Genomic DNA, 19,611 nt, shown 5'->3' on the forward strand with positions numbered 1-19,611 from the left:
TGGAGAAGGGAAAGGCTACCACTCCAGTATTCTGGCCTAGAGAATTACATGGGCTATACAGTCCATGGAGTCCCAAAGAGTCAGATCTGACTGAGTGATTTTTCACTTCACTTTCCCTTTCTTTGGGATTAGAATGAAAACTGACCTTTTCCAGTCCTGTGGCCACTGCTGAGTTTTCCAAATTTGCTGGCATATTGAGTACAGCACTTTCACAGCTTCATCTTTTAGGATTTGAAATAGCTCAAATGGAATTCCATCACCTCCACTAGCTTTGTTTGTAGTGATGCTTCCTAAGGCCCACTTGACTTATCATTCCAGGATGTCTGCCTCTAGGTGAGTGATCACACCATCGTGGTTATCTGGGTCATCAAGATCTTTTTTCTATAGTTCTTCTGTGTATTCTTGCCACCTCTTCTTAATATCTTCTGCTTCTGTTAGGTCCATACCATTTCTGTCCTTTATCATGCCCATCTTCGCATGAAGTACTCCCTTGGTATCTCTAATTTTCTTGAAGAGATCTCTAGTGTTTCCCATTCTATTGTGTTCCTCTGTTTCTTTGCACTGATCACTGAGGAAGGTTCTCTTATCTCTCCTTGCTATTCTTGGAACTCTGCATTCAAATGGGCATATCTTTCCTTTCCTCCTTTGCCTTTCACTTCTCTTCTTTTCTCAGCATTTGTAAGACCTCCTCAAATAGCCGTTTTGCCCTTTGCATTACTTTTTCTTGGGGATGGTCTGGAGTGTACACTGACTGCTTGGCAATAGTCTATCAGAGGTTGATGCTGCCAAGTCTCTTCCTGAAATTCCCATTAACCTTCGCCATCTGTTTCTTCCTCAGTTAATATGAGTTATACTTGTTTTGGGGGACAGGTATGCCTAGCTCATTGGGTCAGTCTACCAACCCCCAAAACAGTTTTCTTTCATCTTTGTGCTTCTTTCATGATCAGATAGTTGTATTGGATTACCAGACATTCCCCATGCTGTCTGGGATGGAAGAGACAACAAGCTAAGCAATCAAGAAGTATTTGAAGTTGGGACTGAGTTGAAATATCAATGCAAGTTTGGCTACAGACCTATTCCCGATGAGCCTCTGACTTTGACTTGTCAGGAAAATTTCACGTGGACACCATCCAAAGGGTGTGAATGTAAGTAAACTTTGTTTTATGTACTCTTATTTGTGGTATCTTCTTTTCCATTGAAAATGTTGAGCATGTGCTCAGATTTTGTACTTTACTGGTTATAATTGATTTCTTAAAAATGTATGCTTTGAAATACTTCTAGAGTTAGCTTATTGGATCTTTGCAAATTAGTAGAGGAGCTATTTTAAAGGTCATCCCGAAGACTGGGAGAGCTGAAAAGTCATGTCCTTCATACTCTGCCCCTTTGAATTCAGCATCAAATGAAAAATCAACTTGGGTATCAAACACGGGTGTCCCCTTTATGATTGCTAACCCTGTAGCGCAGCTGTCATTTATACGGTAACCCAGACTGTTTAGATCTGTAACACCTCCAGGATTAAACCTCCATTGTCTGTTTTGCAGACCTAACGAATAAGGAGACAGAAATCCGTGAATTGAAAATAGTATGTTTTACTTTTCATTAAAGCCTTTTGGCTAGCCTGGTCCCTTGTTGGGGCTTCCCAGATGGTGCTAGAGATAAGGAATCCATCTGCCAATGCAGGAGACATAAGAGATGTAGGTTCAATCACAGGGTGGGGAAGTTTCCCTGGAGGAGGGTATGACAACCCACTTCAGTGTTCTTGTCTGGAGAATCCCATGGACAGAGGAGCCTGATGGGCCTCATGGGGTGTGTCCATAGGGCCACAAAGGCACAGAACCGAAACCACTTAGCGCAGACACACACACACAGAGTACCTTGTTTCTGCCTAGTGAAAAAGGAAAAAAAAAAAAAAAAAAAAAAATAGTATTCTGCTTCTTCTGAAGCAACCGAAAATATTGGTGGACTCCACACTGGTGATGTCAGCAGGCCTACAGGATGAAAATAAAATCATACCAACATTTGTAGATCAATAGTAAAAGGCAAGTAGAGATATCACGTTCACCTTCTCTGGAAAAGCCAAAAGGGATGTTCTGTCAGTATCAGTAATGACTCAGCTTCCTGGCCTAATACATATCTTTTATAGCAGTTAAAAACACAGTGTCACTTACTGTTTTGTTTCAGTACAATGCTGAGGCATTGTTGTTGTTCAATCCCTAAGTCATGTGTGACTCTTTGGGACCCCACAGACTGTAGCTTGTTAGGCTTCCCTGTTCTTCACTATGTCCCTGAGTTTACTCAAACTCATGTCCATTGAGTCAGTGATGCCACCCAACCATCTCATCCTTTGTCATCCCCTTCTCTTGACCTCAATCTTTCTCAGCACCAGAGTCTTTTCCTATGAGTTGGCTTTTCCCATCAGGTGGCCAAAGTATTGGAGCTTCAGCTTCAGCATCAGTCCTTCCAATGAATATTCAGGGTTGATTTCTTTTAGGATTGACTGGTTTAATCTCCTTGCAGTCCAAGGGACTCTCATATGTCTTCTTCTAGCCTGCAAGAGCTGGAATTGCTAGGACCTGAGGCTGGAAAGGTAACAGGTCTAGGTTAGGAAGGACCTTGTGTGTCTTCAGAAGTTAAGAATGTATGTGAAGAGCAGACATTGAAAGGCTTTAACCAGGGGCGTAATTGTGCTGCATTTAAAATGTAAATGTGCTGTGGAGAAGTCTGGCTGTAGGTGGGCAACAATTTGAAGTGGGACAGAACTTAACCCATAGACATCTGCTGCAGCTATCCAGCCAATTAGTGAGGCTGGTTTCGGCTGTAGCGGTGGCAACAGACCTGAATAGAAATTGAGAAAAGGAGTTAAAGTGGCAGGACTGACAGGACTCGATGACTGACAGCTGTGGGGTAGTGGGGGAGGGGGGTTCGTTCTGTGCTTGTGATCTCTGATGCCCTGGCTGCCTCTACATCACAACCATCATATCAATACTATTGACCACGGACCCACCACCACAATCATCCAGGAGAGTGGGCCAGGAGAAGAGGAAGATTTGGGGTCTTTGGAATTTGGACTTTAGTCTTTAGATATTGCTAAGGTTTTGTTTTTTGGTTTTTTTTTTTTTTTTTTTTTTTAGATATAATTGACTTAAAATACTAATTTAAGGTATACATCAGTGATTTGATATTTGTGTAAATACAGTGAAATGATCATAATAACTTTAGTGAACATTTATCACCATTAAAGTTACAAAATAACTTTTCTTATGATGAAACATTTTAAGTTCATTCTCCAAGCAACTTTCAAACATATGTTACAGAGCTATTAACTTCAGGCACCATGCTGTATCCTACATCCCCATGATTTATTTATAACTGGAAGTTTGTAACTTTTGAGCCACTTCATTCATTTTGTGCACTTTGCATCCCCACCTCTGGCAACCACCAACCTATTATTGGGAACTAACAAATTGCTTTTTCAATTTTTTTCCACATTGAATAACATGACGGAACCTCATTTCACTGAGGAACTAGGAACTAAAAGGATATCATCCATCCTTAGTTGCTAAGTCATTTCCGACCCTTTTCGACCCCTTGGGCCATAGCCAGCCAGACTCCTCTGTCCATGGGATTTCCCAAACAAGAATACTGGAGTGGGTTGTTATTTCCTTCTCCAGGGGGTCTTCCAGACCCTGGGGTTGAATTCATGTCTCCTTCATTGGCAGGTGGTTTCTTTACCACCAAGCCTGGCCACCTGCCAATGAAGGAGACATGGATTCCACCCCAGAATCTGGAAGATCCCCTGGAGAAGGAAATAACAACCCACTCACTGAGGAAACCAGAATTGAAAGAGACACATATACCCCAATGTTCATCGCAGCACTGTTTACAATAGCCAGGATATGGAAGCAACCTAGATGTCCATTGGCAGATGAATGGATAAGAAAGCTGTGGTACATATACAAAATGGAATATTACTCAGCTATTAAAAAGAATGCATTTGATTCAGTTCTAATGAGGTGGATGAAACTGGAGCCTATTATACAGAGCGTAAGTCAGAAAGAAAAACACCAATACAGTATATTAATGCATATATATGGAATTTAGAAAGATGGTAACGATGACCCTATATGTGAGACAGTGAAAGAGACACAGATGTAAAGAACAGACTTTTGGATTCTGTGGGAGAAGGTGAGAGTGGGATGATTTGAGAAAATAGCATTGAAATATGTATATTATCATATGTGAAATAGATCGCCAGTCCAGGTTCAATGCATGAGACAGGGTGCTCGGAGCTGGTGCACTGGGATGACCCTGAGGGATGGGATGGGGAGGGAAGTGGGAGGGGGGTTCAGGATGGGGACACATGTACACCCATGGCTGATTCATGTCAATGTATGGCAAAAGCCACTACAATATTGTAAAGTAATTAGCCTCCAATTAAAATAAATAAGTTAATTTTTAAAAAAAGGATATACATAAACCTTTAAAAAGTTTTCTTTGTATGTACTTGATGTAGGCTTGTATCAGGTCTCCATGAGACCCAAATCAATAGTAGTCACATCATTATGACCATTTCTCTTTTATGACTCAGATATTCTTTATATGCTTCTTTAGATATTGTCTGTGATCCACCTCAAGTTCCAAATGGAATCATTCTCTCTGGAGTTGGACCCACCTATAACTATGAAGACTCTGTTCTGTTCAGCTGCGAGAAAGGCTATATCCTCAATGGCAGCAATTTAATCCATTGTGGTGCTAATGACAAGTGGCATCCTTCTCCTCCCACTTGTGAACTCAGTGAGTATGCACCAAAGGGATTTTCATAATTGCCATCAAAAGTTTTCCAGGAATATGGGTGTAGCATGCTCACAGGCACAAGCCCACTTAAATCCCAAGGGTAATTTTAAATTAAATAAGTACTTTTCTCTAATTTTCTCATGTCAGGGGAAAGGTTTAAGTTATTATTTTTTCCTGATAGTAGTTTCTTTATGTTATCTGTCTGAGGATTTTGTGCACCTGCAACATGATTTTGACATAAGTGATATCATAGATATTGCAGAATTCTTAATTCCTTACAAAAGTATTTCAGTAGACACTAGTGAAGTGTCTCATCCTCACAAAATAAACATATTCTGAGAATTTTTTGAAAGATGGAGGTAAAAATTCCTTCAAGATTTTCCTTTTTAAAGTTTGCACAGAGATGCTTTATGGGCTGATGTTGGCCTTGATATGTTGAAGTGGTAAATACATACACATAGGTCATCATATGAATGATACTTATTGTTAACATTCACAAAGCACTTTCTGTATATCAAGGACTGCTCTAAATATATAACTTTCAATTAATTCAATTACTTAATATTTACTGCATATTCAGTCTCTGGGTAGGAAAATCGCTGGAGGAGGAAACGGCAACCCACTCCAGTATTCTCACTTGAAAAATCCCAAGGACAGTGGAGCCTGGTGGGTACAGTCCAAAGGATTGCAGAGTCGGACATGACTAATTGACTAAATATGCACACATGATCCTAAGAGGTAGTTATTACTTTTTAAAATTCCATTTTAGTGTTGGGAAAAGAAATGAGTAAGTAACCAGCACAAACTCAGTTAGTTAGGGGTGGAAGCCACTCCTACCATGTGGTTTATTCAATCCTTTCTGCTGTCACAAGAAATTAGGTGACATTTTACCTATGTAGTGAAAAAATTTGATAAATATGCAAATTGACAGACATGTTGTTGTTGCTTCACTGCTAAGTCATGTCTGACTCTTTCTACCCCATGGACTGAAGCATGCCAGGCTCCTCTGTCCTCTACTATCTCTGGGAATTTGCTCAAATTCAGTCAGTGATGTTATCTAACCATCTCATCCTCTGCCACCCAATTCTCCTTTTGCCTTCAGTCTTTCCCAGCATCAAGGTCTTTTCTAATGAACCAGCTTTTAACATCAGAGGGCCAAAGTATTGGAGCTTCAGCTGCAGCCACAATTCTTCCAATGAATATTCAGGGTTGATTTCCTTTAGGATTGACTCATTCGGTCTCCTTACAGGCCAAGGGAATCTCGAGTCTTCTCTAGCACCACAATTCGAAAGCATCAAATTTCGAATAGAAGGAGCAAACAGTCTTCTCTATGGACCAACACTCACATCCATATATGACTACTGGAGAAACCATAGCTTTGACTATGTGGACCTTTGTTGGCAAAGCGGTGTCTCTGCTTTTTAATATGCTGTCTCAGTCTGTCATAGCTTCCAAGCAGCAGGCGTCTTTTAACTTCATGGCTGCAGTCCCTGATCACAGTGATTTTGGAGCCCAAGAAAATAAAGTCTGTCACTGTCTCCATTGTTTCCCCATCTATTTGCCCAAGAAATGATGGGACCAGATCCTGTGATCTTAGTTATTTGAGTGTTGAGTTTAAAGTCAGCTTTTTCACTCTCTTCTTTCACCCTTATCAAGAGGCTCTTTAGTTCCTCTTCACTTTCTGCCATTAGAGTGGTATCTTCTGCATATCTGAGGTTGTTTTGATTCCAGCTTGTGATTCATTCAGCCTGATATTTCATATTATGTACTGTGCATGTAAGTTAAATAAGCAGGGTGACAATATACAGTCTTATCATTCCCCTTTCCCAGTTTTCAACCATTCCATTGTTTCATGTCTGGTTGTAACTGTTGCTTCTTGACCCACATACAGGATTCTCAGGAGACAGGTAAGGTGGTTTGATATTCCCATCTCTTTGAGAATTTTCCGCAGATTGATGTGACCAACACTGTTAAAGGCTTTCGTATAGACTCTGAAGCAGAAGTAGATGTTTTTCTGGAACTCCCTTGCTTTCTCTATCATCTAATGAATGCTGGCAATTTGATTTCTGGTTCCTCTTGCCTTTTCAAAACTCAGCCTGTATATCTGGAAGTTCTCAGTTCACATACTTCTGAAACCTAGCTTGAAGTATTTTGAGCATAACCTTGCTAGCATGTGAAATGAGCACAGTAGTAGTTTGAACATTCTTTGGAACTCCCCTTCTTTGGGGTTAGAATGAAAACTGACCTTTTCCAGTCCTATAGCCACTGCTGAATTTTTCAAATTTGCTGGCATGTTGAGTGTAGCACTTTAACAGCATCATCTTTTAGGATGTTAAATAGTTCAGTTGGAATTTCATCACATGCACTAGCCTTGTTCATAGTGATGCTTCCTAAGGCCCACTTGACTTCACACTCCAGTATATCGGCTCTAGATGAGTGACCATAACGTTGTGGTTATCAGGGTTGTTTAGATCACTTTTGTATAGTTCTTCTGTGTATTTTTTGCCATCTCTTCTTAATCTCTTCTGCTTCTGTTAGGTCCATACCATTCTTGTCCTTTGTCATGCCCATCCTTGCATGTGTCCCCTTGATAACTGCAATTTTCTTGATGAGATCTCTTGTCTTTCCCATCCTATTGTTTTCCTTGATTTCTTTGCATTGTTCATTTCAGAAGGCTTTCTTATCTCTCCTTGCTATTCTCTGGAACTCTGCATTCAGTTGGGTATATGTTTCCCTTTCTCCCTTGCGTTTTACTTCACTTCTTTCCTCAGCTATTGTAAGGCCTCCTCAGACAACCACTTTGCTTTTTTGCATTGATTTTTCTTAGGGATCGTTTTGGTCATTGCTTCTTGTACGGTGTTATGAACCTCTGTCTGTAGTTCTTCAGTCATTCTTTCTACCAGATCTAACCCCTTGGATCTATTCATCACCTCCACTGTATAATCATAAGGGATTTGATTTAGGTCATACTTGAATGACTTAGTGGTTTCCACTACTTTCTTCAATTTAAGCCTGGATTTTACAACAAGGAGCTCATGCTGTGAAGCACAGTCAGCTCCAGGTCTTGTTTTTACTGTCTGATAGAGTTTCTCCATCTTTGGCTGCAGAGAATGTAATCAGTCTGATTTCCGTACTGACCATAAGGTGATGTCCATGTGCAGAGTCATCTTTCGGGTTGTTGGAAAAGATGTTTGCTATGACCAGTGTGTTCGCTTGACAAAACTCTGTTAGCCTTTTCCCTGCTTCATTTTGTACTCCAAGGGCAAACTCATCTGTTATTCCAGGTATCTCTGGACTTCCTCCTTTTGCATTCTATGAAGAAAAGAACATCGTTTTTTTTTTGATGTTAGTTCTTGAAAGTGTTGTAGGTCTGCATAGAACCAGTCAACTTCAGCTTTTTCAGCATTAGTGGTTGGGGCATAGATTTGGATTACTGTGAAACTGAATGGTTTGCCTTGGATACAAACTGAGATCATTCTGTTGCTTTTGAGATTACACCCAAGTATTGCATTTCATACTCTTTTGTTTGACTATGAAGGCTATTCCATTTCTTCTAAAAGATTCTTGCCCACAGTAGTAGATAGAATAGTCATCTGAATTAAGATCTTCCCTTGCAGATCAGCTGGTAAAGAATCTGCCTGCAATGTGGGAGACCTGGGACCTATCCCTGGGTTTGGAAGATCCCCTGGAGAAGGGAAATACACACGCCAGTATTCTGGCCTGGAGAATTTCATGGACTGTATAGTCCATGGGATTGGACACAACTGAGTGACTTTCACTTTCTGAATTAAATTCACCCATTCCCATCCACTTTAGTTCACTGATTCCTAAGATGTCGATGTTCACTCTTGCCATCTCCTGTTTGACCACATCAAATTTACCTTGATTCATGGACCTAACATTCCAGGTTCCTATGCAATATGTCCTTTATGGCATTGGACTTTACTTTAATCACCAGACACATCCACAACAGAGCATCATTTCTGCCGTGGCCCAGCTACTTCATTCTTTCTAGAGTTATTAGTAACTGCCCTTCACTCTTCCCCAGTAGCATGCTGAAAAGCTTCCACCCTAGAGGGCTCATCTTCTGGTGTCATATCTTTCTGCTTTTTAATACTGTTCCTGGAGTTTTCATGGCAAGAATACTGGAGTGGATTGTCACTTCCTTCTCCAGTAGTTCACTTTTTGTCAGAACTCTTCACTAGACCTCCTGTTTTGAGTGACCCCACATGGCATGGCTTAGCATTTCACTGAGTTAGGCAAATCTTTTCACCAAGAGAACAAGGCTGTGTTCCACGAAGGGGCTACATGACAGACATGTATCATCTCTTCAATCCATGTGTGCCTTTGGCATCATATTCAGTAAGGAAAAAAGCAAAATCCAAGAGCTAAGTGGGGGCAGCATTCAAGCTCAAATCATGAAGTTCCTGGTGATAATGTTATAGTATCTGGGGGACACTACAACCTCTATTGTAATTCCCCTTTAGGCAAGATCTGGGCCTCCTTATCTGGTCTAGGGAACATAGTCTCAGGAGTTAAGTCCTGCCATAGAAGGAAGGAAGCCTTGACCAGAAATGTAGAGACTTTTTCACAGATGAGACGCTCCCACCATCTCTTCCTCCACCTCTGTGTCCTTTGGGGAAAGTGAGCAAGGAGGTGAGGGATCGGTGGATGCTCTTCCCGCCTTAGATAGGGATGTCAGGAAATGAAGAAAATGACTCCATTCAGACAACAAGGATTCTGTCATTCTGTAAGTGACCTCACGGAGGCCCAGACTACATGGATTCCACACAGTTAGATTTTAACATATTATGTAGAGACAAATAATGAGCAGTCCTAGTTTAGATCAACCTATTGAGAAATCAATATTCAAAATCAGGAATTAACTAAATACATTTGAAAAGAATGGTATTCATAATATGACTAATTCTATTGGGAGAAATGGGGCATATTTTATTAATAAAAAGACAAAATTAAAAGCATATTTAAAGAAGAACAGGAGGGTGAATAAATAGGATCTTTGGAGGAATCTACCCTAATGAATAGAAAAAACAGCTAATATATTAGTTTCTCATATATAAATAATGCTCACAGATGCTTAAAAATCTACTTGTTTTCTAAGTTAGGTTTAAAGTTTCACTGACTGCTATGTTAAAAACAAAAAACTTTTTACCATCTATAAATCATAAAATGAGAAGTTGTGTATTCAAGTTGTCACAAATGTGCTATATCCATATATTGGTAATTGATGATATTTATGGGTAAATTATAACCTGATATAAATGTCAGGTATTACTATGACATTTTAAGGCTTATTTTGAAAAATTAAGAGGTTTGACAGATACAGAGATAATTCTAGATTTATTTTCAATTAGAGGGTTGGAGTATTTTATTCTAAATTATTTAAAAAGAAATCTAAAAAAAAATTAAAAAATGAAAAGAAATCTAGTGTGGAAAAGTGTTATCTGAGAGAAAATTGCTACAGCTTTAAAAAGTATATTTATTTGATGCATATTAATATATGTACATTTGTGTCTGTATAACTGAATGACTATATTATGTACCTGAAACTAACATAACATTGTAAATCAAATACATTTCAATTAAAATAAAAAAAATTTATTTATTTACATTTCCCTTATGTCAGCTTTTTAGAACATTTCAAATTAGGTAATATTTTTACAGCTTTATTTTTTATTGACATGCAATAAAACATATGCATGTAGAGTATGTGAGTCTGTCAATCTGATGTGCGTGTGCACCTTTGCAATTGTCAGCACAGTCAGGATAATGAATGTACCAATCTGTCTGAAAGCTTTCTCCTGCTTCTTTGTGATTCCTTCCTCTGCCCTTCCTTCACTGTCCTCAGAAAATCGCTGCTCTGTTTTTATAGACTGGTTCACATTTTCTAGAATTTCATACAGATGAAATAATGTGCTTTTGTGTAAGGCTTTTTTTCATTCAGCACAATTGTTTTCAAATTGATAGATGTGATTATGTACATCAATAATTTATTCCTTTTTATTGCTGAATCATATTCCATGGTATAAATATCCCACAGATGTTCAGCTATTTCCTGACTGAGGGACACGTCAAGGGAAAAACTTTTACATATTTACCATTTCTGATGCCTCTTCATCCTTTGTGTAGATACAGATTTCCATCTGGTATCATCTTCCTTTTGCTTGAATTACTTCCACTATATTTCTTATAATTTAGACATGTTGGTAATGAATTCTTTTAGGTTTAAACATTTGAAAAAAATTTAGTTTGCCTTTGTGTTGGAAGATATTTGTTCTGAATGGACAATTCTAGATTGATTGTTGTTTTCTTTTGCTACTTTAAAAATATTGCTTCTATTATCTTCTTTTTAAAAATACTTAGTTATTTGGCTGCATCGGGTGTTAGTTGCAGCAAGTGGGCCCTTTGCTGTGGCATGTGGGACCTTTTTGCTGTGGTGGCTAGGCTTCTCTCTTGATATTACATGTGGGCTCCCAAGTGTGCAGTCTTAGTAGTTGTGGGGTGTGTGGGGGGATCTTACTTGCTGCATTGCACGTGGGATATTAGTTCCCCAAACAGGGATTGAACCTGAGTTCTCTGCGTTGAAAGGCAGATTCTTAACCACTGGATCACTGGGGAAGTCCCTATCATCTTTTTTTTTTTTAACTTTTGTTGAGGTATCATTGGTTTATAGCATTATATGTTTGATGTATGCAATAGTATATTTCAGCTTTGGCATATACTACAGCATGCTCCCCACCAGAATTTGGGTTTACATTCATCACTGTACAGTTGATCTCTTTCCCAATTTTGCCCTCCCCCTGCCTCTTTTCCTCCGGCAGCCACTATGTTCTCTGCATCCAGAGAGTTTTTTTCATATAGTTTGTTTGGTTTTTATATTTCACATATAAGTGAAATCATACAATACTTTTTTCCAACAAGATGTTTGTTGTCAGCCTTGTTCTTTGCTCCTCTGTATTTAGGGTGTCTTTTTTCTTTAGAAAGATTTAAAAAAATTTTTTTTATCTTTGATTTTAAGAAATTTGATTCTGATATGTTGTATCATTATTCAGTTTTCTTTTTGTTTCTTGTCACTGGAGTTTGTTGAGTTTACTTAATCTATGGGTTAATAATTTTCACAAAACTTGATAAATTATAACCACTATTTACTAAAATATTTTTCACCTCTCTTCCCTTCTTTCTTTCAGGGGCTCTGCTTATGCATATATGAAACCACCTGAAATTGCTTCACAATTCATTGTAGCTCTGATTCTTTTTTTCCAGTCTTTTGATCTCTTGGTATTTCATTTTCAATAATTGCTGTGTGTTCAAATTTCTTAATCTTTTCTTTTAGGGTGTCTAATATAATGTAAATCTGACTAGCTTTTTTCTTTTTTTACTTTCAAACACTCATCTGTTATGTGAGACCTCTCAACTACAAGTTTTTATTTCTAAAAGTTTAAGTTGGGTCTTTTAAAATATTTTTAATGTCTCCACTTAACATGCTCAATCTCTCCTCTATATACTTAAATATATGAAATATAGTTATAATAACCATTTTAGTGTCTTTATTTTCTAATTATATCATGTGTCATTTAAGGGTTTGTTTCTATTAATTGAGTTTTCTCTTCATTATGTGTTATATTTTCTTTGCCTCTTTGTATTTGTAGTAGTTTTAAAGTTGAACACCAGACATTTTGAATGTGATGTTTTGGTGCTGGATATTTTTGCATTTGTTGAAAATATCCTTGAGTTTAGTATGGGATGCAGTTAAACTATTCAGAAGCTGATCATCTTGAGGCTTGCTTTTTACCTTTGTCTAGAGGGATCAGATAAGCCCCCTGCAGAGGTAATATTATTCTGATTATTTTATCAATTCTCCACAAAATATGAGGCTTTCCAGTCTATCTGGTGGTAAAATGAACGATATTCAGGCCCGAGTGGATATAGATATTGTTCTGTCTGCTCTTTGGGGTTCTTTGTTGGTTATTTGCTTACATACAGCTGAAACTTAACATGTAGCTGAAAACTTGAAGGGATCCTCTGAAGATCTGCAATGCTCTGTCTCTGATCAGACATTTTCTCTTCCTCACTCTGCCCTGTGAACATTGACCTCTCTGGACTCCCATCTCTGTTTCCTTAACTCCTTAACGACCTTCCGGGAGAGGCAGAATTTCTGCCTTGGTTCTCCCTTCTCTGTGCTGAAGCCTGAAAACTCTCAGACTGTGACCATCAGAGAGCTTTTCTCATTTGCTTCCTCAGTACGAGGGACCAATGTCTTGTATTGCTTGATACTTAATGTCAAAAAACATTATTTCACTTAGTTTGTCTTTTTCCCCTTTGCCCTTTTTAAATTGTTCCAGGCTGAGAGTGAATTCTGTTCTTGTTATTCCATCTTGATCAGAAGCAGACATCCAAATAAAGGTTTTAAAGTATTCTTTCTCTTCAATTTTATAACAAAAGAAGAAAAAATCCTAACCTCAAGCAATGACTAAATTTCATCCTGTGTATTAACTCTAAAGCTGATATAAAACTCTGAATATATTTATTTCTTCATCCTTGAGAAGAGAGAGAGGTATACATGGGTCAATAAAATTTTGCCAAGAGGTATATGTTAATAGGCAGTTGCAATCATTCTGGACGTGGTAACCCCAAGGAAGATCACAAAAAGATGAATTAAGAATTTATTATTGTTCATGAAAAAATGTTGAAAATTAAAATCTTATACAGGCTTCCTTTAGCACCTAAGTTTTCAACATTTTTGTTGAAGACTAACACACAGAAGCGAACACAGTAACACACCTATGTAACCACTGAGACGTGTCCCCATGGCATTAGCCAGTCATCAGTCACTTTCCTATCTAGAGGTAAATGTTCTGCTGACTTATACATTTTAGAGCTTTATATAAACAGAATGATTTGGTGTTTTGTACTTTGCTTCTTTTGATCACATTATGTTTGTGATGTTCATATTCTGTATTGAAGCTCTGACATGTTTATTTTTATACCTGTTTATTATTCCCTTGTAACATATATATAATTGAGTCATTCATTGTCTTCTTGATGGGCATTTGGATTGTTTCCAGTTTAGAGTTATTAAGAACAATGCTACTTTTAGTATTATTGTATGTCTCTGGGTGCACAGAAGTGTGCCAGATGAACATCTAAGAGCGAAACTGCTATGACATAAGTATAAATGTTCATAAATAGTAGATAATGTCAAAATTTAAAAAATAGTAGTCTATATTATCTCAGTCCTTGAAATTTATTGAGACTTCTTTCATTGCAAAGCATGAGGTAATTTTTTTGCAAATGTTTAGCATGTACTTGAAATATATTTTGCAATTTTGGGGTGCAAATTTGAAATTTTTGAATTTGTTAATGGTGCTATTCAAATCTGCATCCATTTCCATGCTGACTTCTTGTCAATTTTATCAGTTCCTGAGACAGGTTTGCACGTCTCCCTGATGATTTTGTTAAACACATGAGTATCACTTTTTATTTATCAGAGGTATACTGCTCAACACAAGGGATGGAGACTATTAGAATCATAAGTGAAAACAGAGGTTTTCCTGACAGGAGTGAGTATACCAATGAGGACCATATTTCATAAACATGTGATGGAGGCTATTACCTTGTTTCTCCTGATAGAACAAGTATATGCCAAGAAGATGTCACATGGAAGCCTGAAATGCCAGCATGTAAAAAAGTTAAGAACAGGGAGAGAACTTTTCCACAAGTATTCTACAGATTTCTCACATGGTCCCACTTGGTTCCACAAATGATCATACTACTTAATACCAGGTGACTTTGGGGTTGTTCTTTTCAGAAATATTACCCAAAGGTGGTCGCAGATACTATACATACCACTAGAGACATGCAAGGAGCTATAGAATGAAGTTTATCAGTTGGAAAACATAAATAAACAAAAAGTCTTATAAGAAAAGTTTTCTTGCAAGAGAAAATGGCAGAGTTGATAAAATCCCCCTCAAAGTCTTCATTTTCTCATTTTTCCTGCATATATAGTGTGTAAGCATTGTGGCTGATGTTCCAGTAAAGAGAGACACCACCCTACAAAGCTCTGTTTAAGTCAAGAGGACAAGAAGCATTTATAAACTTATGTAACAATGGAAGCTCCCACGTTGAGGAATTGACTTAGAAAGGAGAATCTTTGAAGACATTTCTTGCTCTAACTCAGTCTTGCTGATTCATCTGTTTGTTTAAATGCCAGAAAGGAGAAGAAATGAGTACCCAGGGCTATAAAGATCTGTCTTTAATCAGGTTAAGAAATGAAATATCATCATTGTGAAAGATTCTTCACACCAACACGATAGAGATTATTGGGTACCATAGTTTGTGTTACTCTGAAAGCCAAGCTTGACAAAGTGACTGGAGTACCAGTGGTTCATTTTGGATGCTCTTGGCTCCAAAAGTGGGAACTAGGATCTTGGGGAGCAGGCGTGCAGGATGACATGGAGACAGGGGAAAAAGGAAAAGATAAGTATTGTGAACAGTAGGTGCTCAATTCTTTGAGACCACGAAGTGTAAGGAATGCCTTTCAAAATTGTCTGTCTGAAGGATGGGAGAATGGGGTGTTTATCCACTGCTTTCTGTCTCCCATCAGTTTAGGGTTGCCCTGAGGGCAGTAACTGCCCCCTGGTCAATTCCAACTATAGTTCTCCAGCTTCAGAATAGGCCCAAGGCAGGAAAATAGATTTACTGTGAATGCTTTCTGTAGAACACCATCCATATAAACATAAGCTTGTATAAACTGTGTACCCTGGCTGAGACGGCAAGCAGAAGTGGGCCAAGGGATGTCACATGGGTGCAGAAGCATTTATACCACTCCAACCCATTTATGCCCCTTTTACTTGTTCCCTGGTGACTCAGAGGTTGAAGGGTCTGCCTACAATGCGGGAGACCTGGGTTTGATCCCTGGGTTGGGAAGATCCCCTGGAGAAGGAAATGGCGACCCACTCCAGTATTCTTGCCTGGAGAATCCCATGGACAGAGGAGCCTGGTGGGCTATAGTCTACAGGGTTGAAAAGAGTGAGACACGACTGAGCGACTTCACTTTCACTTTCATTTTACTTGTACTCTATCACTGCCTCTTTAAAGAACTGGCTGGCTGGCTGCAGTCTCTCAAAAATCTCTCTAAGAGAGAGATAGTTGCATGTTACCTCTGATCATGACTTCCTTTGCTACCACCCATTCTACATTTTTCTTACCTTTAGCTAGCACTTGAGTTGGCTCAGGTTGCCTGCTAGATGGGATAACCAACTTTTATATCCGAGGAATGAGACTTCTTGATGTCTACGGGTTGTTACATGTGCTACTTATTTTATTTTTAGAAAACAGAGCATTTCCAAATCCCTTTCACTTAGTTTTAACCTTAGGAAGAAATTATGCTTCAACATAGGCTTTCCTCTGGCATGCCCACGCCTCTAAATTTATTGTAATTTTTCATATAAAATTGTGAAACTGCAAACAATTTCTTTCCAGTGTTTTTACCCAAACATTTCTTTTCCTTGTTTCAACAGGTAAGTTACTAAGTTGTAAAATATAGTAATTAGACTCTTATGGTGGTATTTTAGTTGTGAGACAGTTAGGGCTTGTTTGGAAATCCTGCACTTATTCAGAGTCTTTATCATTTTTCACAGTTGAATATTTTCTTTTTTTCAGCCTGATGTCTATTGAGAATAATCCTAGTTTAACATGACTCTCTGTGAATAATTTATGCTTTCATGCCAAGTGGGAGAATTCCCTCAGCCTACATTGCTTATATTCACACATGTTTTCTTGCAGCTTCTCAGCTTAAAAGCAGTAGATATTTTTGAGCTGTGGCAAGTTATCCTGAGAAAAGGATATGAATGGGAAGAATGAAATCTCCTATAAGTCACCTGGATTTAGGAGAGTCCTGTTAATCTGATACTATGAACTCACACTTTTCTCTCTCTCTTACCATTCCAGTTTGCAGTTCACCTCCCAGAAGTGCCTGTGGACATTACAAGGGAAATATTTTATATATACATTTTATTTTTTATTAGATTTAAAAGCTGAAGATTTTGCATTGCTTTTCAAGTTTTCCTCTTATGTCCAGTTAAATTTCTGTATCCCTTAAATTCTCATCCATCCTCTAAACCCCAGTTTTCAGTTCTATTTTCAAGATAATTTCAGAGAGTCGTACAGTGTTCACTGGTGTCCCCACATCTTTTATCATTCCACAATTTTTTCATTTTGAGATAATTTCAGACTTAAAAAAATTGGAAGACCAGCACAGAATATTTTCATATGCTGTTCATTCAGATTCCTTCAATATTAACATCTAACATAACCACGATTAGACGATCAAAATAAGGAAATCAACATTGAAATAATATTACATACCTTATTCAAAGTTTTCATTTTGTTCCACTAATGCTCTTGATTTGTTGTAAGATTAAGCATTCCATTTAGGGTTTTTTTTTTTTTTTTTTTTTTTGTAACTGTAGTTAAAAAAAATTTTATTTTAAAGCTTTACCATTTTATAGGAGCTTTAGGTTTCCAACAAAATTGAGAGGAATATACAGAGGTCTCCTCTCAGAAATTTCTCACATGCATACCTGCCTCTACACATGCATACTCCTCTGCATTATCAACATCTCACTAGCCAGAACTAGCAAGAGATTTTAACAGCTTCTCATCCTAAAGCTACATATGAACGTAATGAAGTATATGTTCTGACTGGAGAGACTAAAATCTTCTGCAAGTCTTTACGCTAGTCGCCTTCACCTTTTCAACGACAAGGAGGTGAAAGGGGAGCTGATTCCTCTGGCTCCACCCACAGTCCACTGTAAGAAGACAGAATTAGAAAATAGTGGGAGCAATGTTTCTTGTTGATCAAAGGGAGCACATACATTTGTCTTTTATTTAGCTAGCTTGAACATTTAAGCCACACACATGGTAAACTTTAAAAAGTCATTGGCAGGTACATTGCACATAAACTTTACTCTCCTGTCTTGCAAAAACACAGCTCACGGTTTTTCAGAAGCACCTACTACTACCCGGTTCCCAGGTATCTTTCCAGAGTATCTAGAGTGTCTACATATATTCCAGAGTATCTAGAGACTCCTTTACCTGAGAATATCTTTGTGGCTCCACTAAAGTTTTCATGACAATCTCATGAGTTAATTCCAACTATTCAGGAAAGAGGAATTTCATGTGTTAAATCCCAAATTATGTTGTTCAGTCGCTAAGTTGTATCTGACTAGTGACTCTTTGTGACCCTGTGAACTGCAGACACCAGAATCTGCCTGCAAGGCAGGAGACATAGGAGATGGGAGTTCAGCCCTGGGTCAGGAAGAATCCCTGGAGTAGGAAATGGAAACCCATTCCAATATTCCTGCCTGGGAAATCCCACAGACAGAGGAACCTGACGGCTACAATCCATGCAGTGGCAAAGAGTCGGCCATGACTGAGTGAGCATGAATTGCAGCACTCCAGGCTTCCCTGTCTTTCACCATCTCCTGGAGCTTGCTCAAACTCACGTCCATTGAGTCAGTGACGCCATCCAGCCATCTCATCCTCTACCTCCCGTTTCTCCTTTTGCCTTCAATCTTTCCCATCATCAGGGTCTTTTCCAATGATTCAGCTCTTCCCAAATCATGAAGAGTTAGAAATCTTCACAGACCATCATAATGGCTACCATTTTCCCATGACCTTCCATTTTCAATGACCTGGTGGTGCTCCTGGTTGGTCAACTTGCAGTAACTAGATGAGTCAAGAATGGGCTTGCCTTCAACGTCCATGGTATTTTTGTGATTTTGCTAACAATTTCATTTAACCCAGGAAGATTATGAGGCCTGAAAAATGAAAAGTACATACCTAAGACCATATGTAGATCAAGGCTGGAGGGGTGTAGCAACTAAGAGCAAAGTTTCTGCTGCCTAAAAGTGATGTGACACTGAGGAAATTGTTTTACAGTTTCTTTGTAGCATCTGATCAGAGTTGTAGTGGGAATTAAATGAGATAAGGTATGTAAAGGATTTAGCACATGACTGACAAAAGGACTTGCTCAACAAATGTTAATTATTACTACTGTAACTTGTATTATTGCTATTATCATACTTTTGTATTATGAAAATGAAAGATAATGTAGAACAACTTGCAAGACCTGAGTATAACTTATGAACAGACTTTCTCATCATTCTGATTGTTAAATGCTGTTATATTGCCTTTTACTGAGAAACAGTGTGCTCAAAAATATGTTTCCCTTACAGTTACGTGTGTGAAACCAGAAGTAGAAAATGGAAAGCTGTCCGTGGATAAGGAAAAGTATGTTGCATCTGAGAATGTCACAGTCCAGTGTAACCCTGGGTTTAGTTTGGTCGGTCCCCAGATTATCACTTGCTCAGAGAATACAACCTGGCACCCAACTGTGCCCACATGTCACTGGGTAAATTGCACAATTGTGTGTCCCTGTGCTTTCAAACCTTAAAAATTGTGCCTCCCCCAAAGCATTTATCCCAGCCAGCACAGGTGAGACCTGACTTTGTCAGGATGTATAAACAACTCACCAAAATTACCACCACTTTCCACCTAGAAGCACTGTGGTGAGCTGGCAGAGGCAACTTTCCCTGCTAGATTTGGTGGGTTCCCATAGTCCCAGGTATCCTTACCCTTGGCTCTACATTTTATATAATAAACGCTGCTTGCTCCATTCCTTATTGGTCATTAGAATTATTCCTCAGTTGTCCTTTCAGGGGTGCTCTAGGTCTCCTTTGCATCTCTGCATCTTTTCTTCTTCACCTCTGCTTGGCTGCTGCTCAGAACAGGTTT

The 19,611-nt window shown here is 38.5% G+C and overlaps 1 protein-coding gene across 1 annotated transcript in view; it reads left to right on the forward strand.

Moving 5' to 3' along the window:
• The window catches only part of LOC133069533 (uncharacterized), a 76,255-nt gene that overhangs the window by 31,561 nt on the left and 25,083 nt on the right, over window positions 1-19,611 (forward strand). The window contains exons 10-12 of the mRNA XM_061161169.1: window positions 948-1,145; window positions 4,612-4,794; window positions 19,053-19,253. Of these exons, the coding sequence (XP_061017152.1) occupies window positions 948-1,145; window positions 4,612-4,794; window positions 19,053-19,253 (582 nt within the window). The remainder of the gene's footprint in view (window positions 1-947; window positions 1,146-4,611; window positions 4,795-19,052; window positions 19,254-19,611) is intronic.

Source organism: Dama dama, chromosome 14, assembly GCF_033118175.1.
Source record: "Dama dama isolate Ldn47 chromosome 14, ASM3311817v1, whole genome shotgun sequence".
NCBI classification, from domain to species: Eukaryota; Metazoa; Chordata; class Mammalia; order Artiodactyla; family Cervidae; genus Dama; species Dama dama.